The 12,988-nt window shown below is 36.6% G+C and overlaps 1 protein-coding gene across 3 annotated transcripts in view; it reads left to right on the plus strand.

Annotated features, from left to right (window-relative positions):
• gdf11 (growth differentiation factor 11) overlaps positions 1-12,372 on the plus strand; it is a 175,969-nt gene extending 163,597 nt beyond the window's left edge. For 2 of the 3 annotated variants that reach the window (XM_052101455.1, XM_052101453.1), the window contains 2 exons: positions 5,819-6,192; positions 7,631-12,372. In XM_052101455.1, the coding sequence (XP_051957415.1) occupies positions 5,819-6,192; positions 7,631-8,011 (755 nt within the window). In that variant the 3' untranslated portion in view covers positions 8,012-12,372. The remainder of the gene's footprint in view (positions 1-5,818; positions 6,193-7,630) is intronic. The other variant, XM_052101454.1, reaches the window with a different exon arrangement.
• Positions 12,373-12,988: the final 616 nt, after the last annotated feature.

Consider the following 12,988-nt stretch of genomic DNA (forward strand, 5'->3'; position numbering starts at 1 on the left):
TGCTGGATGTCTGAGTGGTGTCTGAAGAATAAAATAGGATTTATAGACAATTGGAAGAGTTTTTGGGATAGACCTGACCTGCTAAAGAGAGACGGTCTCCATCCCTCCAGGGAAGGTGCTGCTCTCCTCTCTAGTAATTTGGCTCATAGTCTTAATGATAGTATTTGACTAACTGGGGCCCAGGTCAGGAAGCAGCCAAACTGGTTAATCCGAACGTCTGCTAGCTGCCTTGAGATGTCACACAGGTCACATAAACTACAACACATAGAGACTGTATCACCTAGATATCTCATAGAGACTGTGTCTGTTCCCCGAACTACCAAACACAATACCCTCACTAAATCATTTAGAAAAAATTTGATTAAGGTAAAACTTGAACAAAACAAACAAATTAAAAATACACATCATATAAAAATAGGGCTAATAAACATTAGATCTCTTTCTACCAAAGCACTAATTGTTAATTAAATGATTACAGATCATAGGTTGGATGCACTCTGTTTGACTGAAACCTGGCTTAAACCGGATGAATATATTAGTTTAATTGAATTTACTCCCCAGGTTATTATTATAAACATGAGCCACGTCTGAAGAGTCGAGGAGGAGGTGTTGCTACAATTTACAGTGAAGTTTTTGGTGTTACTCAGAGGACAGGATATAAATGTAAGTTAGTTCTTTTGAACTAATAATGCTTAATGTGACATCGTCAGATATAAATAAAAATCTCTGTAGTCTTTTGTCCTTGCTACAATGTATAGATCACCCAGGCCTTATTCTGATTTCCTTGGTGAATTTGCTAATTTTTTATCAGATCTTGTAGTTACTGTAGATAGAGCTTTAATTGTCTTTAACATTCACATCGATAATGAAAATGATACATTGGCATTAGCATTTATCGATATTCTCAACTCTCTTGGAGTCAGACAAAATGTAACAGGACCAACTCATCGCCATAATCATATGCTAGATTTAATTCTGTCATATGGAGTTGATGTTGATAATATAGAAATTCTGCAGCAGAGCGATGACATCTCGGATCATTACCTCGTCTCTTGTATGCTGCAATCAGCTAATGTTACTCAACCTACACCACGCTATCGTTCAGGTAGACCTATTCTTTCGACCACTAAAGATAGCTTCACTAATAATCTTCCAGATCTATCGCATACACTCAACAATCCCCAAAGCCCAGAAGAACTTGATGAAATAACAAAAAATATAAATGCAGTCTTCTCTAGCACTCTTGATATTGTCGCCCCACTTCAATTAAAGAAAATTAAAGAAATAAGCCCTGCACCATGGTACAATAATCACACTCATGCTCTCAAGAGAGCAGCTCGGAAAATGGAGTGCATGTGGAAAAATACAAAATTAGAAGTATTTTGTGGTGCATGGAAAGATAATGTCTGTAGATACAGACAGGCACTAAAAGCTGCCAGGTCCACAACAATCCTGCCAGGACCACAACAATCCTAGATGTTTATTCAGTACTGTGGCTAAATTGGTTAGGAATAAAGCCTCAACAGAATCAGATATTCCGTTGCAGCACAAGAGTAATGACTTTATGAATTTATTTACAGATAAAATTGAAATAATCAGATGGAATTATGCAATCATCTGTCATAGCACCTCAGAAAACAATGTCTAATAATTTTCCTCACGTGCAACTTCAATCCTTCTCCGTCACAGTTTTGTCACAACAAAACTTATCTAAACATCAAAAGCCACAACATGTTTGTTAGATCCTATACCAACTAAGCTCTTAAAAGAGGTATCCCCTGTAATCTCAGAACCTCTTCTTAATATTATTAACTCCTCGCTATGCTTAGGACATGTCCCAAGAAACTTTAAAATGGCAGTTATCAAACCGCTTAAGAAGCCACAACTGGAGAATTGGCTAATTATAGACCGATTTCAAATCTCCCGTTTATGTCAAAAATACTAGAAAAAGTAGTATCCTCCCAAATATGTTCATTTCTACAGAGAAATAGTATATACAAAGAATTTCAGTCAGGATTTAGGCCTCATCACAGTACAGAGACTGCACTTATCAGAGTTACAAATGACTTGCTCTTATCAACTGATCGCGGCTGCATTTCTCTTCTAGTGCTTTTAGATCTTAGTGCTGCATTTGATACGATAGATCACGACATTCTCTTGAATAGGCTAGAGAATTATGCTGGCATTTGTGGAGTTGCATTAGCATGGTTTAGTTCATATTTAGCAGACCTCTACCACTTTGTCCATGTAAATGAGGAATTGTCAAACCAAACAAAAGTAAAATATGGAGTGCCACAGGGATCAGTTTTAGGGCCTCTGCTTTTCTCCATGTATATGCTTCCCCTGGGAGATATTATCAGGAATCATGGAATAAGTTTCCACTGCTATGCCGACGATACACAACTTTATATTTCTTCAAAACCTGATGATTCACAATTCTCGAAATTAGCAACATGTATCAATTAAATAAAAGATTGGATGGACAGAAATTTCCTTCTGCTCAATTCTGACAAAACAGAGGTACTAATTATTGGACCAAAAAACTCTAAAAATAAGCCACTACAATATAATTTGACTCTCGATGGATGTAATGTTACATACATGAACTTAGGTGTTATATTTGAAACCAATCTGTCCTTTGAAAATCAAACTACCAATGTTTGTAGAACAGCATTCTTCCACCTAAGAAATATTGCTAAATTATGGCACATGCTCCCTGTTGCTGATGCTGAAAAACGAATTAATGCGTTCATGACCTTAAGACTAGATTATTGTAATGCATTACTGGGAGGTGTCCAGCAAAATCAATAAATAAACTTCAATTGGTTCAAAATGCAGCAGCCAGAGTGCTAACGAGAACCAAGAAATATGATCCCCATTTTATCATTGTTACATTAGCTACCTGTTAAATTCTGTATTCATTTTAAAATTCTGTTAACTACATACAAAGCTTTGAATGGTCGAGCTCCGCAGTACTTAAGTGACCTTCTACCACGCTATATTCCATCAAGTTCATTACGATCACAAAATTCTGGCCTGTTAATAGTTCCTAGAATATCAAAATCCACAAAAGGAGGAAGATCCTTTTCATATTTGGTTCCTAAACTATGGAATAGTCTCCCTAACACTGTTCGGGACTCAAACACACTCACTCAGTTTAAGTCTAGACTAAAGACTCATCTATTTAGCCAGGCATACACATAATTTATCCTCCAACCCACAATTAGGCTGCTTTAGTTTAGTCTGCCGCAACCAGAAACCAGAAACATTGATCGTGATTTATATCTCTCCAATAAATTGAATGGCATCTATGCTTATATTATTTAATTTGTTTCCCTGTCTCAACCTCGGGACTCCTATCCTGAGGTCACCAGAACCAGTTGGATCCAGCACCATTCATGCTTCGTATTGGACTCCACTGCTACGTGTCACTGAATGATGATGACTAAATGCAGCCGGTGCCAGCCAAACATCACTTCAGTCTATTATGATGGGCTTCAAAGGAGTTACTGATGCCAACTCTAACCATAAGACATGGGATACTTCATATGCCATTGTCTGAACCATGGATTTAGGATGGACCACACCGAACCTCACCAAAATTACCAGCCAGGTTGAACTGCGTTTCACATCCCTGATCTCTGCCTGCATCTATTGATTGACTACGATCTTAAATGGAATGCATAGACTAACAATTGCCAACAAAAGCCTTCATCAACCAATTAACAAGGACAGTTGCACCTATGTGAACTTCTGCAGTTAATCCAGGATGGACTTCAAAGACATTGGTCATTGATCTTACAGTTCAAACAAAATCGATGTATAAAAACACTGACCCTTAACACTTACTTAGTTTAATAATTTTAAACCATGACTTTAACTATACATAAGTAATATTTACATTATATTCATGATGTTAGCCAGAGGGGAACTGGCCCCCACACTGAGTCCGGTTTCTCCCAAGGTTATTTTTCCTCCATTAGTCAACATATTATGGAGTTTTCTGTTCCTTACCACAGTCACTTTCAGCTTGCTCACTGGGGTTATTAATACAACTACAATTTAATTACTTATTTTTAAACACGATAAACAATCGTATATGATCTAATTACAAAATGATGATTCATCGACATTATAGACATTAGTTTTATCGTCTGTTAATGCCTGATCTTCTGTAAACTGCTTTGAAACGATGTGTGTTGTGAAAGGTGCTATACAAATAAAATTGACTTGACTTGACTTGACTCATACCAGATCAGGCTCCAGAATGCCTGTCGGTCCTCCGCTTGGGCCTTGAGCAGGAGTTGGAAATGCTGTTGCTGCTCCAGTCGCAGCACAATGAGGGCTTGATGCAGGTTTTGATGGATGCCGGTAAGGGTCGTGACCCAGTGGTGGCCCAGTGGTGTGACATAACATCAGGGTTTGAGTATGTAAAGGAGGAGACATGGAGCAGTGACACGCTTCAGGTCAGGCTTTTATTCTCTTTGCCTTCGGGTGCAGCAGATGCACTCTTTTCAGATTTTCACTCAGTTCAATAATTATTCAATTCAAAAAATAAACTTCACAATACTCAATATAACAAACACTCAATATAACAGTCTCCAACGCTCGTTCACTCGCTCCCTTCTCTGGCATTTTTGGCTGCTTTAAAGGGCTCTCTCCACCATCACTGTAATGAGAAAGAGCTGTTAGAAATTATGCCATCCAGCTTGACCAGCCACACTACTCCCTCTCTCCTGTGAATAGACACACGACCACGCCCCCATCCCCTCACTCTAAAACACAATATTAGACTTAAAGCACCATCTACAGAATGGATAGGACCAAACATTGTTTAAGTATACCAAAAACAGCTACAGATTTGCGACTGCAAACCAAACTGCACGATAAGCATACCTATAATACTTTAATTTAAGATTAAATTAATCTTAAATAAATTATTTATTTTTACATTTAAAACCAAAGTAGACTTCAAAAATGCTATAAAAATAGTTAATTGTGATGAAACAATTGTTGGCACTAGTCTTTGTAAAGTTTTTTTTTTTCACATGTAAAGGCCTGTAAAGGTAAAAATGTCTCCATTTCAAGTCAAGTGGTTTTAAATGTAAAAATAAATGATTAATTTGTGTAGTGTTTCTCCAAAACAAAAAGCATATTTCAGCTATGAAAACTGGAATGTTGTTGGTTTGTTTCCCTCAAGGATCGAGCCATGAGCCATGGCCCTTAACCTACATGCCCTTAATTAGGGCAGAAATGATTTTGCTGTCATGATTTGGCCTATGGCAGTATTTCAGTGACATCTGATTTGTAAGTTGTTTTCCTGTTTTGTGATATAAACAAAACAATAAACTTTGTTCAGCAGAAATAATATTCAATGTAAGAATTGTAATCTGTAATATTTGTTAGCTTTGTGAAGGTAACAAATCAGCTGTCATCAACAACTACTGCAGCAACAAAACACAATAGTCTAGTCTAGTAAACCACTCTACACTGCTTAAAAGGCCAGCTTACAGGCCTATCTGATGGACCAGCATAGCAATGTTTTTCACCATCAAACTGAAACAGAATATGTGATAGTGGCCAGCAATGCTGTTTTAAGCAGGCTAAGTATAGTCTATAGAAGTTCATAGAGGACCTGAAACACCGTAGACTGAACTGTGAAGCTGACATCATGGGATTGAAATGTACTGGTATTTCTAGACTAAGCTGTCCATCATATAGTTCTTGGTTTGCTAGTGGCACTAATACATGGTGTACATCTTTCACAATTTTATAAAAATGTTCAACCATTAACAAACTTTCTTTTTGTTCCCATTAGCTGAGCCTCTGGTGCAGGTGGATGGAAAACCCAGCTGTTGTTTCTTCAAGTTCAGCCCAAAGCTCATGTTCACCAAGGTCCTGAAAGCCCAGCTGTGGGTGTACCTGCGGCCACTTCAGCAGACCACCACTGTATACCTACAGATCCTTCGCCTGAAACCTGTCACTGAGCAGGGGAGTCGACACATCCGCATACGCTCACTCAAAATTGAGCTCAACTCTCAGTCGGGTCATTGGCAGAGCATTGATTTCAAACATGTCTTGCAAAACTGGTTCAAGCAGCCAAACTCAAACTGGGGCATTGATATAAATGCCTTTGATGAGAGTGGCAACGACCTGGCTGTGACATCCTTGCGGCCTGGAGAAGAGGGGCTGGTAAGGACCGTTAGACCTGATAGATGGTACATGACCAACATAAAACAGTAACCATTCTATTCAAAAGTTTGCACTCACTGACATTTTTAGCTTTTTGCTTTCAAAAGAAATGTATATTTTGTTCACCAAGGTTGCATAATTGGTTTAAAATGACAGTAAAGACATTTATAATGTTACAAAAGACACAAAAGAATTATTTTCTTTAAAGATACTTGGATTTGTGAAACTATGTATTTTGAAAACCGCTATTCAAATAAAAATGACTTGATACTTCCAGCAATGAAAGCTTTGCAGAGCTTAGACATTCTAGCAGTCAGCTTATTATCTTATTTAAGATTTTTTCAGGATGTGTCCTTCTGATTGGCTTGTAGGGCAGTCCCGTACCCTATTTGTAGGACATAATACTCCTGTCCATAATACTATTTTCTAGTCATTTTCCAATCTGTATATTTCAAATATTTTGCTTGTTTGAACATTTCCTTATTCATCAGTTTCTGGCTTTTTCTTTGAAACTCATCCCAGAGTCTTCTCTTGACAATTTCAGATAAAACTGGTGTTTACTGCCAGTTCAGGACCTGTGAGGCATTTGTTTCTCAAACTAGAAACTCTAATGTACTTGTCCACTTCTCTCTCTGTTGTGATTAGATCCAGTTTGATTTCTTCCTTCTATACAGTAGTGCATGGAACAACCTTCTTCTCTCAAAAGAACAAAAGACTGATGAGTTTCTAGAGAAAAGCCATCTTTTTGGCAATTTTTTAGACAAAAATTTAACTTTAGAAATGCGAGTGTACTCAATAATTCAGCAACTGAAAAGAAACGCATTCATAATTCACCCAAACACCTTGTCATCATTTACTCACCTTTATGTCATTCCAACCCAACACTGTTTTCTTTCTTCCATGAAACACAAAAGGTATAGATAGATATCAGTTTATTAACCGCTTAATGTCTGAGCTTCTGTCTTCCAAACAAGGAGAGGGAAAGGTGATTTATACTGCCAAGTACCATAAAGCATCCTAAAAGTATTACCTATATGACTTGTGGAATTTATACCATGTCTTCTTAAGACATACAATAGCTTTGTATTATAGCTTTGAACAAACCAAAATTCAAAAGTAATTATTCATTATTCCCTTCCGGTACAGCTCTCAAATTCCATCACACACAATCTGATTAGAGGTGGACACAAGAGACGCATTTTAGACACAAGTTAATTCCAGGTGTAACCACTGGCTGACCACTTGTGATCGGATTACCTGAGACGGATGTTAATATCAGGAGTTAACATGGTCAAAGCATTGATGAAACCTGATGGAAATAAGGTGTTTTAAAGAGAGTTTAGCCAAAACAACCATTTATTTAAGAATTCAGCTTTTCCTTTTTGGTCACAGCTGCTTGACACATTTCTGTATGTCCTCCTCTTCCCCTGATCTCCAGCAGCCATTCCTGGAAGTGAAGGTTCTTGAAACAACCAAGCGCTCACGGAGGAACCTGGGTCTGGACTGTGATGAGCACTCCACAGAATCCCGCTGTTGTCGCTACCCGCTCACAGTGGACTTTGAAGCGTTTGGCTGGGACTGGATTATTGCACCCAAAAGGTACAAGGCGAACTACTGCTCAGGCCAGTGTGAGTACATGTTCATGCAGAAGTACCCGCATACCCATCTGGTACAGCACGCCAATCCCAGAGGCTCTGCAGGGCCATGCTGCACCCCCACCAAGATGTCGCCAATAAACATGCTCTACTTCAATGACAAACAGCAGATCATTCATGGCAAAATCCCTGGAATGGTGGTGGACCGTTGTGGCTGTTCATAGAATTGCACTTGATGGGGTTTTACTTTGGGATGGAGGGTGGGTGTTAGGGGTGCAGTCTAGATTGCCCTAGAATCTCCAAGCCTCTGCAGTTTCCTCATATTTTACTTTGATTCCTTGGAATCAGTAATATATCATGTACAGAGAACATCAGTAGAATTCTCTTAAGTCCAGGATAAATACTGATAGGAATTGTTGCTTTATCATTGTAATCAAAATGTTTGCCCTAACCAGTATGACACAAAACAAGACATCATGGTTACTGCTTTCTATTTTTTATGCATTGCGCTGGGTAGCTCTGGCAGTGAAATGTCATTAGACAAAATTCCCACTCCACAAGAAATATAATTGGATGTCTATTGTTTTATTCTGTATTCCGCTTTCATGGAGGACTGAAAGAAAGAAATTGACACAGGAACCGTGCCTGGTTAGGACACAGTCCTAATGGAAGATGATAAAAAATGTAAAGCAAGAGAGAACAGAACAGACAAAACACTAATTATAAAATCTGTGGAGCTATCATTTAGGAAAGAATATCATTATTATATATCTTTTTGATTATTATTTTCTTCTTTTAGTTAGAGAGATTTTGACATTGACTCCAAAGTGTTTGAGCCAGCATCCTAAGACCTATTCTAGTTTCTTTACATTTGTCTTTACGTTCTACCCTCTGGGGAAAAAAAGGGTTGTTTAAAATTGGCAGCTTGAGACCATATGTAAACTAGTCATTTATACAATATTGTCAAAATTAAAAACAATGCTAAAGTGTCCACAGTATATATCCTTGATAAATGCATAAAATATGCAGTGAAGAAATCATGACAGAAGATGCAAACACCCAGCCCCCTCCAATAATCCAGCTACCACTATGGTGTGACATTCCCAGTAGTCTGGAAAGCCTTTAATGACCACTTTGATCCTCTTTTCTCTCATGTTCTTGTAAAAAATGAAAAGACAAAAAGAGAAGAAAGGAGAGGGTTTTTATTTTTAGTACTTTTTCAGGAGAACAGGAACATGCCCCGCTTTTACACACATAAACTTAAGATGTAGAGCACTGTTCATATATTTCAGCATCTGCAATGGACAAAATCATTATTACAGAGAGAGGCATTTAAATAACTCAACTTATTTATTAAAAAAGGAACACAGCAATAAAAGAAAAGGGGAAATGCTGTAATGTCACGCATATCTAGAGGGTGACGTGCATGATTTCATGTTAATCTGTATAAGAGATAATACCTTTCAACCTTTAGTAGGATTTAGAAAGATTTACAAAATTATAGAAAAATCTGTTCTTATTGAGAAATATCTTTCCAGCTAATATAAATCAACATCAAGTCACAGTGAAAGGGAAACCAAATACATTGACTTCATGGCTATATTCAGCTGCACAGTGACAGATACAAAGGTTCTCATGCTGGCACAGAATCATTTATTTACACCAATGGAAAGGAATAGATGAAAATCACAACAGTCACTGTGTATGCTATGTACATAAAACTTTATTTTAATCAATGTTTGTAATTTATAGAATAGTCATTTCCTTTAATGTTTGTTGTGCTTAATCAAAATTTCAGCCCCTTACCAAGCTTTAAACAGTGAACTTTGAAAGTGCTGAAAAAGCAAAAGATGGGGAGGGATAAGAGGTAGAATAGAAATGTTTTTCTTTTGTCCTAACCAGATGTTGTGGCTAAGATGTCCATTTGTTGGAAACAAAAGCACTATGAGGTTGGATAAAAGAGGAGCCTTTTTACACTAAATATAAATAATATAAGTATATATATACTTTGATTCCTTGGAATCAAAGTATATATATATTAGCGCTGCACGATAAGTCATATAGCAATCGCAATCGCGATGTCAGCCTGTGCGATTATATAACGGCAAAATGCTGCGATTATATTAAATAAATAAGTGCATGTGTGTGGACGTGACAGCTCATTCTCTTTGAGAGCTGTTTTCCCATTTTCTACACCGCTAATCAAAAGATGACCAGTCAGTCTCAGTTTAGGGAGTGGCAATGTGTGGTCATGTCAGTTTCCGGTGTTCAGCGTGGAGATAGATGCCGAGCAGACCGACACTGAACTGGTGGCCAGAAAAAATAACACAGATCATACCTTGGCGATATAATTTTTATTTCATGCCAGGTAAATAAACTCAAACTTCAAAACTGTCATTCTCGGTGCGGTCAGAGCCGCTTCAACCAGTCGCGGAACAGACACAATCTGAGCGGGAGTTGAGACTGGGAGAGATTTAAAGTTATGCCGAATGATGCGCACTCTAACACGGAGACGCTCGTCTCTCATGCCCTGCTGTCTGCAGCTTGCAACGTGTAGCATCATTAATGAGGTCATCATGATAATATCAATCTTATGTGAAAAACAACAATAAAATGTGTGTATGTGTATGTATAATATATCTATATATAATGTTTTGGATAGACAAGATTGACAAATGCTTATCAATAATACTCTTATGGCTAAAATGTTTAGTGTTCAGTGGCTAAAACTACATTAAAAAGCACAGTAAGCCAAATAAAACAAAGCACAATTACAGATGTGTTTGTGAGTGTCACACAATATGACAAGTCTTCACAGAGATATAAAGAGACATGATGCACCGTTAGCAAAGTGGGATTTCAGAAAATGATCCACACACTGGACAAGAGGTACCAGAGGTACTAGATTTGGAAATACCAGTTGGTCATTTAAAAAAAAAACACACACACACAACAACAACAACATTTTTAGTGGTTTGAGTGAACCACACTTTTATATCCAGTTTCCTTTTCAAAAGAGTTTATAGAAAATACATGTTACATCCTGATTAAATGTCCCTGTTTGTTTGGACAATCTTATTTTCATGAAAATGTTTATGTTCTTATTTATTGTTCCATTTTATTTAGGTGTAATATTGAGAAAATAACAAGTTTGCAGTAATGCAAAGATGTTATTATTTAATTTTGTAAAAAATATTATTTTAATTTGAAAACACTGCATTTGTAGTTGCTGTTGTTGCTAGTTTGTATGTTTGAGTTGAAAAATACACATTTCAGCATTATCAGTAATCTATTTGTGCATTTTCCTTGATAACCAAGCAAGTTGACTCATGTTACCATTTGTTTATTATATCGCAATTGCATATCAAAATATTAGCCTCAATAATCGCAATATGACATTTTCCTCAAGTCGTGCAGCTCTAATATATATATATACATATATATATACATATATATACATATGCTATATAAAACTTTGAAAAAAGGAAAATAAAAACGAGAATGACAAAAAAGGATGGTGGGTGGGATGGGGTGAAGGGTATAAAAGATTTTCTGGGCACTCTACATACCAACAATAAATTTTGCACTATGGGATGTAAATGGCGAGAGAAGACATATTGTTGTCTGTATTTGTATTAAACCTTTGCAAGCACAAGAGATTGTGTGTGGATTTTAATAATTTAAAGATGGAAAAAGTTTTGATGGAGTTTACTGAGATGTTTGCAAAGATGGCTTGTGAGTCCATCCACCATGTCTTAAACGCAGCTTTCCTTCCTAAAAACTGAACTCCTGCTTTCTGCTGGAGCAGATACCCCTTAAAGACAAACCATATCTAAAATCTCTAAACAGACCTAAGACTGGACAACACATTCCAGTGACACAGAGTTTCCCACAAAGTCCTAACACTCGTGGGAATTTGCCTTTTTAGCAAGCAGCTTGTGTGAAAGTATTTCTGCACCATGCTTTGAGTGGAATATAGTTTAGGTTTTGTCAGATAAAGAGAAGAATTTAGCATGGATTAGCAGTAAACATTTTTTTACTTGCTTTCAGAGCAGAAACAAGGTTATATGGGCCAAATTATATCTGCTGAAAAGTAAATCAGTCACAAAATCAAGTAAAGCAATCACAAAATCAAGTAAAAACTACCTCTTCAACAGTTTGAAACCTTGCTACAAAATTCACAAATGTTAATATATAGGGCCAAATCCTCTAGATTTATGGTCAAAATACAAATGCATGTAATTCCATCATATAATATTTTCTCTTGCCATTTCAATTGTTCTAGATTTTCTTTCTTTCTATAAGAACATTACTTGATGTAAAAGTATTCTAAAATGCCACAGGGTCTCTTTAATAAGGTCCTATAAGGGCACAAAGATTAGGAGTATGATAGGGAGATCATAAGCCATCAAATTTTGTGCGTTTTTTATAATTCGAAACGTCTGTGTAAAATGTAACTTTATGAGAGAATATTGTCATATGTGGATAAAGACATGGGTGATCTGTAAATGTGAATAAATCTCCAATGTTAACATTTTACACTACATTGTGTTCACAGGCTCTCTGTTTTGAAGTTTTTCTTACTCTTTCCAGCTACTCTTTTGGTGTAGATAAATTAATTATGAAGTAGTTTTAGTGTAAAGAAGAATACTTGTTCATCGTTATTTCTGTTCTTGTGTTTGTTTAATATTTTTTCTACAATAAATACTTTATTTAGCTAACAAAAAGGCTTGTACATTTCTTAATACATTATTCCAAAATCTGATGTGCCACGAAAAGACTGCACAAGAAAATATTTTTTAAGAATATAATTCTGAATTATATTAATTTAAAAGTTGAATTCTTTCCATGGCAGAATTTTTAAATGGTAAGCAGAAACTTTTAACCAAAATGACTGACACTTATTACAGGGAGAATCCCATTTGAGCAACCTTAAGTTAAAGGAATAGTTCACCCAAACATTTAAATTTGCTGATAATTTACTCACCCTCAGGCCATCCAAGATGTATCTGAGTTTCTTTCTTCATCAAAACAGAATTTAAGATTTTTAAGATTTAATTTTATGCCTCTTCCATTTTTTGATGGTCCAAAATGCATATTTAGGACATATCCACACGACTCCAGTTGACAAATAAAGCTCTTCTTAACCCAACCGATTGATTATTTTTAGAAACAAAACAATATACTTTTTAACTACAAAT

The sequence above is a fragment of the Xyrauchen texanus genome, chromosome 32, assembly GCF_025860055.1.
Source record: "Xyrauchen texanus isolate HMW12.3.18 chromosome 32, RBS_HiC_50CHRs, whole genome shotgun sequence".
NCBI lineage: Eukaryota > Metazoa > Chordata > Actinopteri > Cypriniformes > Catostomidae > Xyrauchen > Xyrauchen texanus.